This window comes from Actinia tenebrosa, unplaced genomic scaffold (genome assembly GCF_029948245.1).
Source record: "Actinia tenebrosa isolate PJP-AT-01 unplaced genomic scaffold, QUT_ActTen_1.0 PGA_scaffold4__44_contigs__length_22323623, whole genome shotgun sequence".
NCBI classification, from domain to species: domain Eukaryota; kingdom Metazoa; phylum Cnidaria; class Anthozoa; order Actiniaria; family Actiniidae; genus Actinia; species Actinia tenebrosa.
The window spans coordinates 5,666,667-5,689,649 of NW_028292581.1; the positions used below are offsets into that span (position 1 = coordinate 5,666,667).

The window sequence follows — 22,983 nt, forward strand, 5'->3', positions numbered from 1 at the left end:
GAGAAAATAGAGAAGCATCTCCTCTTCTGTTTTCTTCCTTCCTCTTTCCCTCCCTCGTCGTTTTTTCTCGTCTCTACGGGAAAACCGAGGAGCCCGAAGAAGATATCTGCAGAGGAGGCTAAAAGCGATCTAGTCAACCACAGTTTTCTGGGTGATTGTTATCGTGACATAAGTAGTGATTTTAGCAGCAGCGTTAGTACTAAGTTTATTTCAAGGGATAGAGATTTACAATGTATAAATCATCTATGATTATTACCAACTTATTTTCAATTTTCAAAGGTTGTCCCAACCTCCCTGAATAAGCTCTTTAAAATGTAAAGCCACAGGTAGCCCAAGCAGAATCTTTCAAAATTCTAGAATCACTTAGTGTGTAACGGAAAAGCATAAAAATCTCTCTACTAAGCAAAACGTTTACATTTCCAAATAAATTCCAAACTAGTTTGACCTGAGCCACAATTACACTGCTTGGGTTGCATGTGGTAAAGCAAATAAAAAGCCTTTACTTCCGGTATGATTTGTATGTACATTGTGTGCTTCCTCGCGCATTAAAATACAATTTCCATTTATCTACACCAATATTAGTAAAAATTATTATATAATCTTTTTTAAAATTATTTCAGTCACGATTCTGCAGACGATGCTCTTGCTGGTTCTGTTGTAGTCAAGCTATTCCGCCTTTTTTTGCAAGGCCTTCTTAAAGCAACAGATAAACCATTAATAGGCTTCTGTTTGTAGTATTCAATAAGGTCGGCCACACAGGGGAATGCGGGTCCCTTATCTAGACTAAAACACATCTCATTTCCATTCCCAATATCCTGAAAAGAAGGTCAAAAAGATTATTTTTAGTATGCGAAGGATTAATAAACAGATACTTTGGGTTTCTGTTTTTTACGTCATATCCGGTTTCATTTTACCGCGCGCGCACCGGATGTGAAGTAAGTTTCCAATGAGCCTCTTTTTACGAAATCTGATCTGAATGTACAGAATAAATTTTAATTGGCCCATATGTTGAAAATCACGAACGCTAAGATCAATGCGCAATCAGAATTTTAGCACAGTCACGACGCACTATATTTGGTGCCGAGGTTTTCTTTAAAACGAGACATCCGAAGACCCAAGATTACATGAGACACAGAGAGTGATATGACAAAGAGGTTTTCTGTTCCCGAGTGGGAGGAGGAGAGTAAAGGCACCGTCAATCATCTAGGAAATCGTAATCAATGCACCGAGTTCAGTCGTCACTATAAGCGTGAAGGTGTGCGTAATGTTTTCCCATTTCAGACTACATGTCAATCTATCCCTATTACTACCTTACCTGCACCATTTGACAGTGATAGACTTTCTTGTTCATACAAAATGACAGGACAAAGACATCATTAGCGGTACAACTTTTGCGAACCAGGAATAACCTTAAAAACGTATACAGACTGTTAATAGCGATAACACTGATTCGCATCAATAGTAACTACCTCCCCATGTAAAAAAAATACATTATCATACATTATCTCAGATTTTGACTGAAAGGTTTCCAATTTTCATGAGATCTTTTGTTTTGTCCTACGAATTGAGCTGCTTTGACGTCACATGCAAGGGGTCTATAGAGATGCGAGCGTAGGAGGCTACGCTATTGCTACGTCAACACTGATTTCTTTAAATAACTGAGTTGGACTTGTTGCATGTCGGGGCATGTGTTATAACTACAGTACAATCTACATCACGTAAGACTCACCCATTTTCTAGTCCTTCTTCTTTCATTGTTTTCAATGTTTGTTCTCGAGACACAAGTCCGTGAAACCACGGTTCCTCATCGATATCAGAATCTGCAATTCATAACATGACTAAGATGAGTAAATTAAGTTTCTAAATCAGTCGTTCTTTCCCCCGCCTCCTCGTAGCAACAAAAGGGCGGCGTTTTAGATTTTATACAGTAATTTTTTTTTTCCCCGTAAAAAGCGCAAGACGTTAATGCCGGTTTTTATATTCATTACTTTTGTCAAAATATATCGTAAGACGTAAGGCCATTTGTTTGGTTCGGCTTTTCGGGGGCGCAAACAAAATGGCGGATTTTTTAAATTGAATAGAAACGGCAATTCACTAAACACGCGGGACGAAACGCGATAAAATCGTGGAAAACCACGATGCGAGTAACAAGCGCACAAGAGAGAGCACAAAAAAAGAAAGACGTGAGCGTCTTAGATACTCAAATCTAAAATCATATTTTCACCAATCACTGCGCATTTTAGATACTCTCGATCATCTATTTTGATATTTCTACCAATCAATCAAACTCCTGAGGCCGCGTTAGAACTCAAATTTTTCACAAAATATTATTTGGCATTGTCGGATTACTTAGTTCTTTGTCGATAGTATGTTGTGCCTACTCCAATAAAACCTTCTAATGTTCTTACCAACACTTTGCGAAGACTGAATAAAAAGACTGCCATACAAACGACGACTCAATCGCTAAAAAAAAACAAATGAAAAAAAAGGTAAGTCAACCTCGTCGCACAGAAAAATGTAGGTCATTTTGCCCCGTCCCCCTTCCCCTACGCAAATGTAATTGCGTCAAAACGTTGTCGCTGCAACAGGATTTTTTAACGAAAACGAGAACATCCCTTAAAGAGAATAGTCTATTTCCGGCTCATTAAAATGCCGCTGTGTATAAGGCATGACATACATTCTACCTAAGTACAATAGACCCTTTTCAGTCGAGTTCCAAATTACCGCTGTGTTTCTTGATTACAGACTCATTTGCTCAGGCTAAGCCTCGAATCAGTGTTTAACTACTCGCAAATACCAACGGTAAAGTAAAGAATGCACAAGTTCAACAATACGAACACTTTGAAACTTGACGGACCTTGACTGGAAAACGTGAATATTCTTCACAAAATCGAGGCTTAGCCTGAGTAAATGAGTCTGTAATCAAGAAAGACAGTGGTAATTTGGAACTCGAAAATGGTCTATTGATTTTTCAGATTCAAGAATGCTAATTTTTTAAATATTATATCTCACTCGCAATGTATTCTGGTATACTAGTGGATTATCCTCTGGCTGTTCTATGACAATAGACTCAAAGCCTTTATTGTTCCTGAAACATGTCCATTAGTGTGTAACGCTTTTTTTAAACATACCTTTGGCGGTCTTGCGTTACTCAGTTCTTCGATTTCTTTTGTATTAGTGACTATTTTCCCATATCTTCCAGTGAAATCCATGGCCACTCTGTCTTCACGTACCAAACAAGCGGCTGTAGTTTGTGAACGCGATCTTAGGACCGTCTCGTGTACCTTGGCTGGTTTCGGCTAAAGAAAGGAAACGAAATCCAAAAGTGAAACTTTTAACCAGAACTAGATATAGAACAAGCGAAATTTTCACTACTTAACCCGTGAAACAAAAAATCAACACGAAATAAAGGAAACAATAGATTTAAGTTCTACTAACCTCTAGTTTTTAGCTAGTCGTATCTCTTCTAACCTCTATTGGTCTACTAACTATTTCAACTCTATAGCTATAGAGATACTAGGCTGACAACCTGTCTAATACACTGATTTGAAGTTACAAACTCCGTTAGGAAACAATTGATACTCGGATGAGTTTTGAAAACTAGTCTTTCCTTGGATTAAGAAGAGAGTCAGTAGATTCCTTGGTATTTTTGACAAACGACTTTGAACACTCGGGTAGATGAAATTAGCTACAATCAATCTACATTTTGCATGAATTTTATACCAACGCCGGAGCATGCTAGCAAGTCCAAGTGGACTGGATAGATCAACCAGAATCTTACCTTCTCCATTATCCATGTCACAAATTAACACGATATTTAGCAATATTCATAGCATTTAGGGTCATTTTCTGATTCGCGTCAACTTGCTCAGTCAAAGAAATTTTAACGATCGTTGCGGGGGCGAAGTTGACTCTATTTATGGCCAAGGTATTCGGTCAATCGATTCATTTGTGATTGATTCATACTCGGTAGATCAAGTGCTCGGGCTTCAAAAAGGTCATATTATAACTCTAAGAGCCGCAATTTCTTTCTTGATATAATTTACCCAGGATTTTTGCTGTTATTCACACGATCTTGGTATTAAAAACAAGAGACGGAAAACTCTTACAAACAGGTAGAATTTGCTCGTTAAAACGATGAGACAAAGAGAAGAAAAAAACAGAAAAAGGTATTATGCTCTGGAAAACTTGAACAGAGAAAGCCAGTTATTAATAACCAAGTATTATTCGCCTTCTTTGCACACCAACACCAGTCGTCAGCATCATCAACAACTAAAAAAAAACACATACGAAACTATATATTTATTTTTTAAGTGACTTCTAACTATCTAACTATCTAAACTGACTAACAAGAAGTTCTTACAAATGAGTTGAAATTCTTTTTAGTGAAGCTTGAATATCAGTAGAACTATTTTTCGTGTTATGTTTCACGCCGAAATATTCCCAGTGTCTAAGAATTATTCAGTTATTTCCAATTCGCAATATTTCCCTGAATTATTACGAAATTTCGCCCTCATAAATTCCAATCAAAATTCTTTGACTTCGTTTTCCTCATTCTTTGACAAATAATATCTAAAGATAAAAGTATATGTTTTCATATTGCGAAACTAAGCAAGATAAAGAGATAAAGGCAAATATTGACTTGTCATATTGAGCCTCATGGGTCAGGACATGAGCGATCGTGACCGCATCAAGCAAAGCAATGTTTCTTGCAGACTGACCAAATAAGGGCTCGCTTAGCATACAGAATTATAAATAATATTGATTAACAACAACACGAGCACTCAGGAAACATTGATCAAATGAATCATTCCACAAAAACAATATCACTTCCTACTATGAATTATCAATTTGTACATGCTAATTCATCAATTTAATATTGAATTTTTTACTTGACTTCTTGACTTACCGGAATTGTGACAGAGGAACTAAGTTTCGCTAACTTTGCAAACTTTCGAATCATGTCGTCGTAATTGTTTCGCAGTTGAGAACCAAGCTAAAACAACACAAGAAAAAGAAATATCTTTAGTCAAGAAATATAGCTTCTAATCATTGAATAATGGAAAGATTTATATATAATGAATACAATACATTGAGCTAATAGGAACAATGAAAATGGGATAAGAAATAAAATTTGATACATATGAATATCACAAATGAAATAGTAATAATCTATATTGGAGACACTTTTTGGAGGGAGTTAATATTATAGTCCAAGGAGGATGAAGAAAATCTCCAGGGCCCAGTGATACGAAGGGTGTAGGGGTGGGTAGCGCTATCCGGCGGATAAATCCTTATTCAGTCGATAAGTCGATGCTCTTATCCAATAAATTTATCCACTGGATAAGGATTTATCCGTCGGATAAAAAAAACTTAATTCCTGCCGTCAAACCTTGCTAAATTTATCTTGCACTACAAAGCACAAAAAAGTGCAATGGCTATTGATTTCAGATCTATTTCGTACTAAACTCTACTGAGTACTTACCATCATAATATTCATAACTTATCGAAGAATCAAGAGCTCTATTACACATATATACTCTAACCAAACAAGTCCGAACAAAGTGCTATATTTTTTCTTAGAAATCTTAGTTGCTTTGCGTTACAAGAGCGAGATTGCGTTACATGTCAAGCACAGTACTTGACAATCTCGTACCCAGAGCCTTTATTTATTTCGTCGAGCATGCGCAGTAAAAAATAAAGGGTCTGGGTACGAGATTGGAGTCTTGAATGACTAGCTTGAATGATATTGCAGTTGAATATCGATGTCTGGCTAAACGTTACAAGCGTCATCAAGCGTGGGATGGCTGATCATCAGTGGAAACATTGTAGACTTTTTAAATATCTTAGTTGAAAAACCTCAATGAAAATGTGACATCAGTACTAACATATACTGTGATTGTGAAAATAGGGGACAGAAAAACATGGGAGAATGAAAGTAAAAATAACCCTTAAAAAAACGAATTAAACTGACTTTCTTGTAAGATAATCGTTTCCAAAACAGACCCTTTACTCAAAGCTCAAAAATACAGATAAAGTCGTGAAAGAATTTAAAAACCCTGAAACAAACCCTAGGCTGATCTAAGTCAGGGCATGGCTAACTCACAGATAGATCCTTGAAACAACCTCTGGGCTGATCTAAGTCAGGGCATGGCTAACTCACAGATAGATCCCTGAAACAACCTCTGGGCTGATCTAAGTCAGGGCATGGCTAATTCAGATAGAACCCTGAAACAACCTCTGGGCTGATCTAAGTCAGGGAATGGCTAACTCACAGATCGAACCCTGAAACAATCTCTGGGCTGATCTAAGTTAACTAACGGCTAACTTACAGGTGGAGGTCGTATTGGAATTTAGAATTAAGAATATAAAACGTTGCTGAACTATTTAATACGACGAAGGACTAACGTCCGAAACGTCAGTTTCACAAAGCTTTTTACGGTGATCCAATTATCCACAAGTTCCTACTACTTTATTCAGAAACACCGACGCAGTCTACACTAGTTCTCTACTAGTTATCACCACTTATTCAATACATAAGCAAAATTGCTAAAAAAATAAAAAAAACAACAAGGAAATACTATAAATTTGGTTTAAGATAACTTAGACCCAATACCACTAAGTTCTAATCCACATGGACTTAAAGCCATTAGAAGAAACTCCGTCCACTCTCTCGCGCGATAAAAATAAAACGTCTGACAACCATGAACATTAATCAAAATGTGAAGATTTTTCTGTCGCTTGGCTGGTTTAATACATTCTAAGGCTTTTATATTAGCAATACTCATAAGATAAGACAATTATTTCAATAAAATGAACTCCAGGTTTTCAAGAGCTCAGTGAAGGCCTACGACACAGCAATTTTATAAAAACTAGCTAGAGATGTTATTTCTTCAATTATTTATATAGGCCTTAATACTGTAAAAGTACAAGATATAAGCTTACTGTAAAAGTACAAAATACTTTTCTACATAAATTCACGGTTATGATAGTCTTACCTTTTTCTGTCTCAACATAGCAAAGTTTCTTCTATAAATCCAGTCTTTCTACCGATACTGCTAATATATTCTCTTTATTTTCGCAACATTACCGAAATGAGTCGCGTCGGAGTACAAGGGGTTTGTTCTCGACTACGTTACGTCAGTACCAAGTGAGCATCAAAGAAAACCACATTCAAGAGTGACTCATTTGGGTTTCCAAGAACAAACGGAAACGCTTTAAAAAAATCGTTCAACGGGCAGGAAGCTGAGAGGAGTTTTTCCGCATATCAAAAAGTGATTTCCTAGAGAATTGGTCAACAGAATCAAAACTCGTGCAGACGGTTCTGGTGATAAGAAAAAATGTTTTTTACAAAGAGAACGACGTAACTCGGTGCTTATTAATAATCAGGCAGCCAGCCAAGGTCAATGGACAGCTGTTAGTCAAAATATGCAATATTCAAATTTTTTGTGTGACCGCTACTGATGAAGGTCACGTGAGATTCTGGAAGATTAAAGATAAGATTTTCGGAGCACAAATTAAGGCTGTCAAATACGAGAAATAAGAGGATTGGTGCCTTGCTTGAGATAACGAGCCTTTAAAAAGGAAAAAAACCAAACTGATAAAAGCTTTGAATTGTCTTTTTTTAAAGAAAAGGGGGAAAACTCGTCCATTTGAGAATAACGTCATTATTAGTTCAGTTGTAAGGAGATGTAAAGACAGTTTTGGCAATGAAAGGACAATCAATTTCCTTTGGATCTGTGATTACGTCATGGCTATTGTCACGATAAAAGCTACATACATAAATATATTTTTAGCAGTAAGTGAGTGTAGTATGAAATGAAAATACTTTACCATCTGTGTAAGACGGTGGGAGTAAGGTCATCTTAACCTACGTCATCGACGTATACTTTTTTGTCTCATGGATGACGTCATATTTTCCCCTCAAAATAATCTAAATCCCGTATGATGCTATTAGTTGCTCGTAATCACGCGATCATCAGGTTTCTCGGAGGGCATACACAGATTTTCTGGCGATTTTTCAGTAAATGTAAATGAGAGCAGGTTCGCTTTCCGGAGCTTTTTTTACCTGCTGAGAGAACCCTAGTGTGAAGCCGAGGTCAGGAAGAAGAACAATGTCCTCAAACACGTAACGAAAGCAGAAAGAGTCCGAAAAAAATTGTCGTACCTGCTGGGAGAACCCGAGTGTGAAGCTGAGGTCAGAAAGAAGAACGAAATCCTCAAACACACCTAACGAGAGAAGAAAGAGGCTGCTGCGAGGGTAATGCGAGGTATGGCTGTGTATAATCGGATTTCATCTATTACCACAAGGAGGGTTCAATAGACATCTTAGGCTCTGACGTAATGTTTTCCCATTTCAGACCACATGTCATTCCCTAGAGTATCATTTCTTTGTTTAAGGTTTGCGCTCGGTTGCACATAAGAAGATACATGAAAAGGATACAACTTAAACAAAGAATCTTATTCTCAAGGGAAGTACACGTGGTCTGAAATGGGAAAACATTAGCCCAAACCAAAGGGGTCTATTTCCCACGAACTCGCCGTCATATCAGTTAATAAAGAGCTTTTTATTGAGCGTTTTCCGCGTTCCGGGAATAGTATGATGGTGTCATTTTACTGCAACTACCCGAAAATGCTTCGCGAAATTTCTTCCTTATTCAAATATATATTCCCTCATGAGAATAGTAAAACAATTGCTGCAAAAGATAGTGGATCAAAGGATTCTGGTAGTCGTAGTAAATGACTAAAGACTACAGTGCCATGGTATCACTTAGTTCAAAAACATTTTAACGATACCCTGAAATAAACTAAGGACTGAGCTACGTCAGGGCACGGCTAGCGTGCGTGCAGCCCCGACTTTCATTTTGGTTAACCACAGTTACGTTCGGCTCCACGAAGCCTAGCTAGAGCACGACTAACTCACTGATAGAAACCTGAAACAGCCTCTGGGCTGATCTAAGTCAGGGCACAGCTAACTCACAGATCAAACCCTGAAACAACGTCTGGGCTGATCTAAGTCAGGGCATGGCTAACTCACAGATCAAACCCTGAAACAACCTCTGGGCTGATCTAAGTCAGGGTATGAGTAACTTACAGATCAAACCCTGAAACAACCTCTGGGCTGATCTAAGTCAGGGCACAGCTAACTCACAGATAGAAACCTGAAACAGCCTCTGGGCTGATCTAAGTCAGGGCATGGCTAACTCACAGATCAAAACCTAAAACAGCCTCTGGGCTGATCTAAGTCAGGGCATGGCTAACTCACAGATCAAAACCTAAAACAGCCTCTGGGCTGATCTAAGTCAGGGTATGAGTAACTTACAGACCAAACCCTAAAACAACCTCTTGGCTGATCTAATTCAGAGCACGGCTAACTCACAGATCGAACACTGAAACAACCTCTGGACTGATCTAAGTCAGGGTTTACAGCTAATCCACAGATCGAATTGTTGAGTTTTGCTGAGAGAGGAAAACTGGAGAACCTGTAGAAAAACCCTTGAATCAAGGAAGAAACCTAACGACGGACGTCCGTTGGGCCAATCAGAGCGCGCGAAATCACTGCTCCTCCAATCAGAATGCTTCGGCACCCGGACCGTCAAGGTCACGGTACTGCATGTGCGTACCGAGAATTTTTCATATTCATACGAAATTTGTTTTATTAATTTTATACATACAATGGCCTCGATAATATAAAATACTTTCAATACACAATATTTTACCTTAGCCAGACGTATGCCTGTCATCCAGCTAAGAAACGACTTCTCGTCTTCGCAACAGAAACATTTTATTTCCTTGAGTTCTTTGGCTTTCAATGGCTAAAATAGATAAATTCATAAATGAAAATAGGTTTACCAAAATCTAAATAAATAATCAAAAAATATATAACTAAGTTCTATAAGCCCCTTGCACAAAATCCCTACCAAGGGCTCAAAACAATGAAGAATATTAACAACGAAAATTTCAATGCTCAAGTTTTGTACCCAGATTGGGAATAGTCCCCTTCACAGTTCCCTGCGCCATCTTGAAAGGTAGCCGTGCCTTTGCATCGAAGCGAGACGAACGGTGAGCTTGTAATGATAGAGACAAGTGAATAATCGTTCATTGCAAGCTCACCGTTCGTCTCGCTTCGATGCAAAGGCACGACTACCTTTAGAGATGGCGCAGGGAACTGTGAAAGGGACTATTAGTGCAGGGATCTATTGGTTGAATTGCCATATACATTTAGATGAGAGCATCTAAAATGCTCACATCTTTTTCTTTGAATTTGCAGTTTCTAAGGAAAATTGTGATTGTCTATTTGTGCGCTTTGTGCGTTATTTTATAAAAATGATACCGTATTCTGTTTAGATACTCTCGCGATGCTAAGAGAACACTTGAATGAGTTGGAAACCATTACGCGATGGTTTCAAATAAGGCTAATCTGGTGTGAAAAAAGAGCTTGAATATCACTTACCACAAGACAGAAGCCATACGGAGTAGGAGACTTGTGAATCTTGGTAGAGTTGAGTAGGTAATATAGAGCACATCCATCGAACTGAACAAATGACTGAAGATCCTTGAATGCCTTGAATGAGAAGATGAAAAGAGATCAGAAGTCAGCAAAGATAGAGGTGGGTCCAGTAAGAAAGCCTGGTTTAAAAGTGGTCGACGGTATTTCCTTACCCTACTTTTCTATCAGTACTCCATTTTATCATTTGATTCTGCAAAGAACGTGCATGATATGGAAAAAGACCATGCCTGATATGAGACCGTATCAGCACTTCTTATATCAGCTCGCGCTGGGTACGATAGGGTTTTATTGAGAGTTTGAGCTTTACTTTGCAGAATTAAATAATAAACAACTTATCAATCGGCTAAGTATCTCATACGGCTATGTATTTTTGCTCGTCACTTGTATCTACTCGTGACTCGTAAAAATACACAGCCGTATCAGATGCTTAGCCTATTGATAACCTCTATTTATATCGCTTTTCAATAGCACTAGCGGAATCGTACAATTTGCCAACGTGACAAAATATGGTTTTGGTAGACGGTCGGAAAACACAATGTCAAGGGCATGTGCCTAAGAATGTCATGGAAACGCCTCGACTGACATCCACCAAAACCTACTTCGTCGGGACGACGATAATTACGAAAATTACAGAGATGTTTAATAGGAACGAGTTTTCTTATGAGTTTTCTTTTTGCATGCGCCAGTTGTCTTCTAAAAGCTTGGATGATATTGCGCACGCATAAAAGTCTGACCTCTAGCTCAGCTGGTAGAGCATCGGTAGTACAATTCCGAAGGTCGTGGGTTCGAATCCCAGCGAGGTCGGAAATTAATTTTTCCGAATTTAATTCCAAGGGCTTCCGCCCGGAATAACCTCGTTCCCAAGCACTACAACTTACCTATATTATCTTCAGTAATGATGAAAAGGTAAATTATACACCGTGAAAAGATGAAAAAAGTAAGTTTTTTCATCTTTTTTTCATCTTTTCACGGCGTATAATTTACCTTTTCATCATTACTGTTTCATTAGAAACACCGACGCAGCTCACACTAGTTTTTAGCTAGTTATATCTTTATATTATCTTCAACTTATAACTGGTCAGAATGAGCCTACACCCTTATTTGCATCTCACGGGGTGACCTATAGCCAGTGACCACACTGATTGAGTCCGCTACATGCGTGCGCATAACAAAATCAACTTATAACTGGTCAGAATGAGCCCACGGGGCCTTTATTTACCAGCGACCACAGACACTGATGAAAAACGCACTGCGCATGCGTTGGGAGAAAAAACAAAATGGCGGACAATAACAATTGATCACATCTAAAGGTAGGTTTTATTTTAACCGACAGGGCTATTTTTTAAATATTCGTTTTGGAATTTTACAGATATTTTTGAATTTCTTTACATAGAATCCGACTATGTGATTATCTTCAAATTAGCCATGCTGGATGTCGACGTCGGGCCGCGAGTGGCGGCATTTTCGAAGATTATTTTTGCTTTGTATAAACAAAAGTTTTTTTGTATAAATCAGCAGTGTATCACAATCGAAATTATCTTGCTACTGCGAAAAGGACAGCCTTAAGTTTTCAGCATTTTTCTTAAGTTTTGCGATTTTGTAAAACGATCAAAACACCGGCATCAAAAACATAAGTTGCCCTTAGTTACGCTACGCCATCTCCGAGCGTGCGCAGTGCGTTTTTCACCAGTGTCGCGACCACACCGATAGATATAGTAAAAAGAATCTATTTCAATTTACTAGTAATAAAGTGAATAAAAAGACTTTACCCTTGACTTTCCCTTGGTAGAAGAATACAAACCAGAGCCTCTTAAGATTAAATATTTTTTGCTCCAAGATTTTTTACTGAAGTCTTTGATGTACAACATGCTGGCTATCTCAGGTACTTGAGTGCATTGACGGAAAAGTTTCTGGTATAAGATACAATGAAAAGCTAGAATTATTTGCACTGAAATTCACTGTACTCTTTAAAAGGGCTTTTTTATTACTAGCGTTGGGATAGTCCCAGAGTTGGGAAGCAAGCGCGCAGTTGTTGGCGCAAACGTTCCCGCCAAATCCACAGAAGATCCCGTGAATTAAGCTCTGCGAATTTTCTGCAGAATATAAATGTGTCTTATTGAAGGTTCATGAAATTTTAAATTGCATATTTCGTTGGCCTTGAATTGAAGTCCTAAAATTTAAGGTCTTTCAGCTTTTTTGTTCTTTTTTGTCGTCGTTGTTGTTGTTATCTATGAGCATATCTTAAAGTCAAAATGAGTCTAAACCTGAGTAAATAAATGAACTATGTGTTTATAGTTACTACATGTCTCATGATCACAGTCATTGGCGAAAGCTGTTGTGGTGTCCCTGCCCTCAGGGGAAAAGTTAATAACATAAAAATCAAATCAAATCATGAACTGCGTTTCGGTGTCACACTAACCCCATCTTCATTCAAATATATTTTCAATCAAGAAACACAGCGGTATCCAATGAAAGCATAAAGTATAAGTGAACTATAAGTAAACTACATCACCATGGAAACATGCCTGTAAGAGAATTTGTTTAGCTCTCTCTGCTTGCTCAGTAACTGCCCGGTCTGAAGAATCGTCATCCAGCAAATGCGAAGGAAAGTATTCCTAAGACAAAATAACAACAAAATGAATAAAGTAGAGGTAGTGTTGATTGAATAAAGAGATTTCGTAGATTTAACACATTTTCATGGATGGTTTTGCATGGTATGCCCTCTTACTTACGTCAAAAGTTGGTCAAAATGTTATGCACTAACAAAGTGTAGATTGGGTACATTTCTAAGTTTGACCAACTGTTCAGTGAAGCCAATATCGTGGTTAATAAGAGGGCATACTATAAAAAAAACGCAAAAACGTTTGATTCGAGTGTTTTCCTCAGGTTTTTATGGTTTTCCTCCCTCCACTAAACAAACTACAATTCGATCTTGCGGAACCAGCCGCGGTGCCTTGACCTGCTTTGATCAGCCAAGAGGTTATTTCAGGGTTCGATCTGGGAGCTATCCTTGCGCAGACTTCGATCATCCCAGATCCAGAGGCTGTTCTGGGTATCGATAAAATTTGAATTAAGACCTCTAGATCAAGGAGTACTTACAGCTGTGTTGATAAAGAAGTCGTATTTCTTGTGATCCTTTCTGAACAAAAACTTGTTGTTTGAGTTTGGAGCCCAGTGTTGGTAGACTTCAAGTATTCTTTCGTGATCTTCTACAACTCGTTCTGAATTCAAAATAACACAGATGACATACCAATAATCAGAGTGAGCCATTTAGGAAAGTGGCTTAACAAGAGTTTCAAATTTGGAACGAGCAAACGCAAAAATTCCCACCAAATCCACAGGTAGCCCAATAAAATAGGAAAACAGGAAAATTTACGATTTTAGTCAAACTTTTGCCCCACCCCCCTCCCCGCTACGTCCCTGATTTAGACTACTTGTGCAGAAAAGATAGCCTCCCCACCCCTCCTCACGTCTACTTCAATTTCGTTTTCGTTGAAAACAACAGCCGTTGTGATGTATTGATAAAAACTTGTCGTATGGTTCAACAGAGTATCCCAAATAATGACAACACTTCTCTGCGATCCCTGATAGCAAGACCCTTTTTCTACGAGCGCCGTATTGCCTGTATCTTCGTTCGCCCCAATAGTCCTCTTCACAGTTCCCTGCACCATCTTGAAGAATAGCCGTGCCTTTACATCGAAGCGAGACGAACGGTGAGCTTGCAATGATAGAGATATGTGAATAATTGTCCAAGGTGTTAAAAAAGGTCTCTATCAATGCAAGCTCACCGTTCGTCTCGCTTCGATGCAAAGGCACGGCTACCTTTCAAGAGGGCGCAGGGAACTGTGAAAGGTACTATCCCAGTCTCAACCAACACATGCAAAAACAGCAGATTAAGGACACTGACTTACCGATCCCAAGGTCTGTCACGTGCTCCGCGATTACCCAGTTAGGATCTTCCTTGAACGTGTTGAGTAAGACCAATTTATGGCAACATTCAACGGCACTCATATTCTGACCCACGGACACCGTCATGCAACTATGATCCTCGTTGAAAATCTGGACAGAAGTCTGTTAATACATAAACACTATCTATTAGGAGTTTATATTGTAAGCATAAAACTCTAAGCTCACACCCGAGAGGTGATCATAAAAGAAAAAGAAACGTAATTTACTTTATTTCGATAACGCGAGGAAAGTGGCTGCCCAATTCTCCAGAGCCAGGGGCTTATGCATAAAGCACTCGAAGGTGCGCATCTCCCCCCCCCCCCCCCCCCCCCAGACTATAACTGCTCCTTATTACGAATATTTAAAGATAAAGCTACGTAAAAAAAAAGGCGTGCTACCGCTGAACGGTGCCAGTGACGCCAGAATACTAAAGGTTGAAATAAAAAGTATTTATTTTGCAAATAGAAAACCGGGGAACTAAATAAAATCCCTCAATGACAAACTATAGACACTATGAATAAACAATGGACTAATGAATGGACTCGAGATCTTCATTCTTGTGGTGCATGTTATGTCATAGCCGCCATGTTGCCGGTTGACGATAACAAACCATTCCTCCTTCGCTTCTCTTGTTAGATCAACCAGCTTGCATATTTAGATCTCAAGGGATTTTGAGTCATGTGGTTGCCCCAGAAGAATACCGATGACAGCAGTACGTGAAAAGCAGGAAATTAATAGAAAGTTTTGACTAAAGATTACTTAAATATGAAAATGCTATGATCGATCAGCAAACATATAAAAAGAGAGTCCTGTTCGTGTCACTTTGACAACCATTACCATGGTGATCGAGAATGGATGAATCTCACTGGTTCCCGGACTACACCTAGACTTTTAGCTTGGAAGTAATGTTTTTCCATTTCAGAGCACATATATCATCTCTTAAGTATAGGATTCTTTGTTTGAGTTGTATCCATATTCATGTGTATTTTTTCGCACAATCTTAAAGGAATGTAATGATACTTGAGAAAATTACACGTGTTATGAAATGAGAAAACATTACGCCCAAAGTAAAAAAATCTATAAAACTTACACCGCCAGCTGATTGAGGCTCTTTCGTCTCATCTGCAGATTTAGCGCCTTCATTGTCATTAACGTCCTTTGATTCGTTGGAGTCTTTGGGAGGCGAAGTCATCCACTCATCATTTGACAAGGCGGCGCCTTGTTCTTGAAGAATCTCCATGTGTCTGTTCGTGTCAATCAATGGTTTGCTGTCATCATGATCAAGTACATCACAGTCTGCCAAAAGCTCTTCAAGCATAACATCTAAAAACAAGGGATGTTTTTAATCAAGTGCTACCCATGGCCTCACATGCTGCCCATTACAGCGAGAGTACACAGGAGCGGATTTATGATTATGCGTTCAAAGGCTCGACCCAGAAAATCTATAAATGTCAACCCTACATTCCCAGAGATGCTATTTTCCACATTTGGGGATCAAGTGTGGCGTAGCGGCTGTGGACTCGCCTCTCACCTTCGTGGTCTCGAGCTCGATTTCGGCATCACATGTGAGTAAGTCAATTTTCTCCAGGTTCTCCAGTTTTCCTCCCCCGGCAAAACCTAACACGCCAAATTTCACTTCGATCTGTGAGTTAGCCTTCACACGAGACACAGGACACGAGTTCGGTGTTTTTTTCTTTTGTTTTTGTTTGTTTTTTGAATACGCTGTAAATATGGCCTTGTATGGACGGTCAAATCCGCGACGAAAATTTTGGGGATTCAAAAAATATCTATCCCGACAAGTGTGGACGAGGCCTAAGGTTCTTCGTGCTTACCATCATCGCTGTCGTGCTTCTTCAGCGAGGACTGAAAATAAAATATTAACAAATATAAATACATATGTTTAACAATGTATTAAAAATACTTTAAAATTTACAGGCATTTCGATTAACTTCACTCAAATCTCGCGCTAAATAGAAAGCCGAGAAACTTTTTTAGGATAACCAACGTCTGAGGAGCTTCTGAGGTCGGTGTATGTAACATTAAAATATTAACTTAGTCCAGGTTACAAACGTTTTGGTCTATACAATCCTATATCTATCCATATTTCATCTCAATCACTCATTCGTTCATTCACTCACTCACTTACTCACTCACTCACCCACTCACTCACTCATACATTCATTCACTCATTTACTCACCCACTCACTCTCTCACTCACTCACACATACATTCATTCATTCATTCATTTTTATTCCATATAAAAATCAGGGTTGCTTCTCTACGACAGAATCTCGTCTCCATGTCCAGCAGAGGTTTTGTTTACCTTGCGAAAACCAATATTTTGAAAAAACCAAAACGACCAGTCAGCCGGTTAGCCATTCAATAGAATATCATAAGGGTCAAGTACAGTAGGAAGATATTTGATATCAATTCTTTGGCTTATTATCTTCCTGCACGCGACAATCAAAGAGTTTTATCCAGAGAAAATATACCTAAAAACTACTAAGAGTTTAAGCAAATATCAACAAATAAATCCCAATGAGGTATCTACTATTAACAGTATAAAAATCAGCATTCAAGTCTTCATTAATTTGAAAACAGAAAGATAGTAAAAACTTAATGGAAACGATGTGAAAAGATAACGTTTGAAGTGTGCTTTATAATCACCATTGACCTGAAGGGACCAGCAGTCCTGGTGTGGTCTATTGTTATATGACAATAGGCTAATTTATCTAGCAAGTATTTGAGCTTACTGGGGCTGAAGGAACAGCAACATTCGGTCTAAATAAATAAATATGCTATACTATGATAGATGTTTTAAAAGTACAAAATAAATAAATAATACATCATAAATATATAATATATTGGCATCTTCAATTATTATACTTCTTTTGTTCCCGATTGCAGGAATCAGTGTTAAAAATAAGTTTTTTCCGTAAATATTTTCTATATTTTGAGCACAAATTTCGCACAAGTCATCGTATGGCTAAAATACATCAATATCAGTTAAAACCATTTGGTTCTAATTATAGTTAGACAAAAATGGTTCAAATTGTGGACCTTTAAAACAAAAATAATAATTCCTGTTTATATCGTCGTCTTTAAAGTTTTTCTAAAGGAAATCAGTCCAATTTTGGATAAATTAAAAGCAACAATATTTTTTGTAAAAAAGATAGTGACATTCGTGAGCGTTTTCGCTTCAAACTTATATTTGATTGTAGCAAACGGCAAATGAGAATTTTCTCGTGTTTAGAATTCATCAATATGAATGCCTGTAAGTAGCAAAGTCAGAAAAACTCGTGATTTGCCGTTTAAAGTTAATTAAATTGTAATTAAATAAAGTTCTGTTTATATAATTCCAGTTAAAAAGCAAGACGACTAATGAAAAATATGTTTAGAAATACGTACGGTACAGTACTGCTCCTTCGCTTTCTTTAAGCCTTCCAGATTTATTTCACCTTGTCTCAACATTTCCCATACTGTTTCTTCGACATAAAATAACTTCTCAAGAAGAATGCGGTGACTAATGCGGTAAATATCTAACGCTAGAGCCAATTGTACTCAATAGTAATACTCAAATAGTAAAATGGACGCCAAGTTCAAAGACACGCTGTTCAACCAAAGCCATCGGATTACGTTTGAGACATTTGATCCGTTTTTAGTATAATATTTTTTTAAATTGATATTTCAATAAGTATTTGTCGGTCAGTGTTTTGATACAGAGAATAGCGTGATTTTTCCACAGTGACAATGCGAATAGAAAAGAGATTCCTATGATGACATTTCTTTGAGTCGTACGAAATAGCTTGAAATTCTACTCAATGGTGAGATGCTTTGGCAACTGATTTCTGCATAACTTAACCATACCTTCAAGTCAATTGAAAGAAGTCTTACAGGTTTTCAAAATTATTTTTGTTAATCCTTTCGTAGTTTCGTCCCAATGGATATGAAGCTTTTAATGGAGCCAACTTGGTTTTGCTATAAAAATGCGTAATTAGATTCCAGCTTGATTTAGTGTTGTCTCGATTTTGATGACAGTTTTAAAAGGTTTTTTACTTCGATTTTGCGATAAAACTGCCACTTTTTTTTCAAGAAAGATAGATAAGCTGCATAATAAACATTGAAGAGCTCTGCAATCTGTTTCTTGTTTGCATTTCGCTTTTTGAATATTTTCCCAAGATATTTTAGTAGGGAGATTTGAACTCAGTTCAGAGGAAGTAACGACGTCCCAAATCCTATTACAAGCAAAGGATTAAGCTGAATTAAGCACGAAGGATAGATTATTACGCATACAGTCTATCAAAATAAACGCTGCCTCTGTACTGTTTTTTTATATTGAGACAATGATTTTGGAATGATATGGAAGATGCAAAAAATGGAAAAGTAAGGTGAAGAAAGCAAGAGAGAAATGTGAGCAATTAAAATGTCAGACATAGTTTGGGATTTTTTTACTTTTGATGTTGACTTCTTGATTCGTGGGAGCAGGGATTAATTAAGCTGCCTGTAAGCACTTAAAATGTCACAAAAACCCATTCAGCTTAGCTGTCTATGGTATTTTAAGGCCTTCCAACCAATTTACACATTTAATGAACTTTCAAGCTCAGTATCGTTGAATTAATACCTGACTGGTATGACTTTCTAATCTATCAAGCTCTCCAATCATTTGACCTAGATCCTGAAGCACCCTGTTTAACTCTGTGACGTGGTTGTCCATCGTTGAATCCATTAGATTCCTCAGCTTTTAGTACTCAGCCGTTTTGCCCGAGGGCAGATAGGGTAGGTCCCAACAAGATGATCCTCTTCTGAATTGAGAAAATGACATCATTTACTTATTAAAATGAAATATTTATGACATTTATCAACATAAGCGGAGCAGGTAGGGCAGCTGAATGACAAAATAACCCGAAATGAATACGAAAACTACCCCCAACAGTGATTTCTGAACAAATAAAGAGAATGTTTGAAATTCAAACATGCTTTTTTGAACGGAGTTTTTGGAAAGCTGTTTTTTAAAATACCTGAATTTCCCTGTAAGCATAGTTAGGGGGGAATTTAAAGAATTAAAAAAATCATTGATTAATTTATTGATGATAATAAATAAATTAATTGTAATTTATTAATCATTTGTAATATTGTAATAAGCCTTTTCATAGTTTAAGAACCGATTCCACTGCGCATGCGATTTTATCCCGAATTTCTCACCTTCTTTTGTTTAATTAAGAACAAAAGAAGGTTTAGACAAAAGAAGGTAGAAATTCGGGATAAAATCGCATGCGCAGTGGAATCGATTCTTAAACTGTGAAAAGGCTTATTAATAGATTGTTTAATTAATTACCATTAATTAATGAAAGGGAAAAGGACCACTTCCAAGCCCCTCCAGACTTAGAGTGCTTATTCATGTATATTGTTTCAGAAAATTTCCATAATTCTTAGAAGGGATGGGAGGCTGCTTCTACTATTCTAACTACTATTCCACCAGAAAGTCCTTATCAAAAACATGTCCCCTTCACACTTTCCCCGCCCCAAGGGAGTTCAACTCCCTCTGCTAGGTGGAAGAGGTGTGATTTCTCTTTTGGACTGCACAATAGAATGTACAAATCTAAGTCAAAGGCTTGCTATCATTCAATTCAAAATCATGGTTTATCTTGACCTTGGTTTGTTTGGAGAGTATAACTTCTATTTTTCATAGCTGAGATCAGTGTCAGGCAGAGGCAAAGCATGTCATTTACGACATACTTTTCTTATAAATTCATCTTTAAAAAAATAAGAAGCAATTTAAAGGAGATTTTTGATATTTTATGCATGATAAGGGTTTGACAGTTAGATAGACCAATAGTCATCCGATCAAAAGTCAGACAGACAGAGCTTTAACAAAGAGACAGATACAGATACATGGAGGGTTATTTTAGCAGAGGTCATAGAAGGTTGAAATTTGAAAAAAAGAAAGTTTAGGCTCAGCAATTTCTGGGTGAAGATTTTTTGCCTTGCTGTGAGTCTTGGGGTGGTGTGGCAAAATATCCAAAGATAACCATTGAACCATTCCAAAGATAACCATTGACCCAGGAAAATAATTGTTTTAGCACCATAATAGATAGGTGATTATCGAGCAAAAGCTTGATGTTCTTGACCAATCAGAACACACCATTTTCTATAATCACCTGGGTAACAGTACTCATGACCATTTTTATACTTCCACAAACAAGTCCTTCCTTCATTAAATTTTACTTGTAGTAAAATATTACGATTTTAGTCAAAACAAATATTGGTCAGCTCAACCTTATTTTTACCTTCAAAACATTAACTTCACTCTACAACACTGGCATACTACAAGGAGGGCTTCCCAGGTACTTCTTGAATCCTTACATTTTGAACATTTTCTAAATGTGTAGTCTATGATGCTGTCGACTGTCATAATTGGCATAAATAGAAAATCCTGAAGTAGTTAACTGCATATCTAATTAAAGGTATGCCTTGGGCTTGCAGTTGCATAGTCTTGAAGCCGGCAACCAATTTTAAACTGACTGTATATATCTTTCTTGTTGGGGCAATAGATGGAAGGTTTAAGGGTTAAAGCACTTGCCTCACTTCTGAGGCCTAAAGCTTCAAATCCTGCATGCAAAAACTCAATGAAAGTCTGTGATTCATGGTTTTTATCTGGTTTCTCCAATTTTTTTTCCTTCCACAAAACCAAATACTAAATTCTAGTTCCATTTAAGCAGAGGATATTTCATGATTTTATAAAACTGTTTATACTAGAACCTCCTATGCAAAACATGGATTATCATTAGCAATAAGTCTATACTCCAGGGACTGTGGAGAGGGGAGGGGGGACTATGGCCCTCCCACTTTTTTCTCTTTTCCCTATACTAGTCTCTTATATTTTCCAATCTTGGACCACCCTTCCCCCTCCCCCCCCCCCTCCCCCACTTTTAGATTTGTCCATGGTCCTTGTAGTCTGACAAACAATTTTTACAGTCTTATTTGTGTCCAGGGTGGTCTCCAAGGTAAAAGCATCAGATATACTCTTCAGAAATTTAAAAAAATACTCATATGGGATACTGAAAGTATTTTTAAAAGGACAGGGTTGGATGTTTTTTAGCCCCTAAAAGACACCGACAAATAATGCCAAAGTCCTAAATTTCAATTTTATCACCCTAAAAGATGCCAAGAGATGCAACAAGCATACCTTATACCTACCATGGTCTACACCCAGGCTTTGTGATGATGTTATACTCACAATACTAAATATAATAATGTGCTGCATGTTTGTCTACGACCTCTCTCGCACTCTATATAGCTTCCTGTGTGTTCATACCGTATTTATATGTTCTTATTATATCAATCATATTTTTATACACATGAAAATGCAAACAATTCACAAGAAACATTGTTTTACAAGCGAATTCCTATCTTTTCATGTAGGTATGTAAGTGATACATGGAAGTGTGTCTATAACCTTTTATATCTATTTTTACATTTGAGTTATTTATAGAAACACATTTTCTACTTCCAAATATAGGTACATAAATATTCTATAAATACACAGCTCAAAAGATTCAAGATAGATGGGCTGATAGAACGCAGTCGTCACCGTAAAATCTTGAAGAAACCATACATTCATGATAGATGTACAACAAATTATTTTAAAGCACTTGGTTGTCAATAATTAATCACTAAGTGGTGAAGCAATTTCCGTAAGCTATATCATCTTAAATTTAAAGTCATTTAAAACTAATATTAGTGCATTGAAACCACAGTTAAAATTTATAATAGCATTTTTTTAAATAACCATGAATATAAGGTTAAAGGAAGGCAATAAAAATTCTTGATTCATGTGAAGCTTCATACTCAAGCTGTCAAAAAAAACGACTGCAAGAAAGCACAACAACCTCTGCATTGAATTCGCTAAATGATTTTGATTTTCTGAATGAGAATTGATCATATACTCCCTCGTATCAAATCTTAGCTAATATTTCTGATAAAACAAAGATAAATAAGAGAAAAAAGTGTATTATTTATACAAGGCATCGCCCCCAAAGTAGCTTACACCAACATCGATCTGTAGTAGTGTATGTACAGTGGTGTATGACTAATTTATTCTAGCAAAGATTAATAAGGCGTTAAATTCAACTACTTACCATTTATCTCTACATATTCATTCCGCAATAAGGAGGATTGTTAGTTGTTTCAGCCCAACAATCTGACAGGCATTGCTATTCCAAACAACAGTATCGACCTGACGATGTAATGATCGTCTACTACTGGTGCACGACGGTCTGACAGTGATCTAGGAAAACTAGACTTGGAATATAGAATTGAGGATTACTCGGAACTAAACTTTTGAAATATAAATGTTGCATGTTTTTTTTCCATTTCAAATTCCAGGGAATAGAACTTTAGCGTAACTGAAGATTGAGAAGTTATCAGAATTGATATTGAGCCACTGGCCAATCTTTTCTTTTTCTATTTTCATTTAAATAATTGGGAGAGAGGATTGAGGATTCCTCGGAATCAATACAATTAAT

General features: G+C 37.3%; 1 protein-coding gene across 3 annotated transcripts; it reads right to left on the bottom strand.

The window, feature by feature from the left end:
- Positions 1 to 189: 189 nt before the first annotated feature.
- On the bottom strand, positions 190 to 22,720 carry LOC116296703 (growth factor receptor-bound protein 14). 3 transcript variants are annotated; one of them, XM_031704762.2, is made up of 16 exons: positions 22,597 to 22,720; positions 19,080 to 19,260; positions 16,291 to 16,321; positions 15,549 to 15,781; positions 14,422 to 14,581; positions 13,610 to 13,731; positions 13,036 to 13,125; positions 12,280 to 12,420; positions 10,454 to 10,564; positions 9,720 to 9,815; positions 4,910 to 4,996; positions 3,132 to 3,299; positions 2,409 to 2,463; positions 1,730 to 1,820; positions 1,316 to 1,409; positions 190 to 815 (listed from the first exon to the last, which is right to left on the bottom strand). In XM_031704762.2, the coding sequence occupies exons 2-16, from the start codon at positions 19,182 to 19,184 to the stop codon at positions 621 to 623; spliced, it is 1,779 nt and encodes a 592-aa protein (XP_031560622.2). In that variant the 5' UTR covers positions 19,185 to 19,260; positions 22,597 to 22,720; the 3' UTR covers positions 190 to 620. The 3 variants fall into 3 exon arrangements, with proteins under 3 accessions (XP_031560622.2, XP_031560624.1, XP_031560623.1); XM_031704764.2 differs by lacking the exons at positions 19,080 to 19,260; positions 22,597 to 22,720 and adding an exon at positions 18,326 to 18,450; XM_031704763.2 differs by lacking the exons at positions 19,080 to 19,260; positions 22,597 to 22,720 and adding an exon at positions 17,867 to 18,037.
- Between the last annotated feature and the right edge of the window lie 263 nt (positions 22,721 to 22,983).

Coding starts and splice junctions, on each gene's coding strand:
- LOC116296703 (XM_031704762.2), bottom strand. CDS start 19,184: ATGGATTCAACGATGGACAACCACGTCACAGAGTTAAACAGGGTGCTT. Junction 15,782..16,290: donor GAAGCACGACAGCGATGATG/GTAAGCACGAAG, acceptor CCTTGTTTTTAG/ATGTTATGCTTGAAGAGCTT. Junction 1,821..2,408: donor TCAGTCTTCGCAAAGTGTTG/GTAAGAACATTA, acceptor TATGAATTGCAG/ATTCTGATATCGATGAGGAA.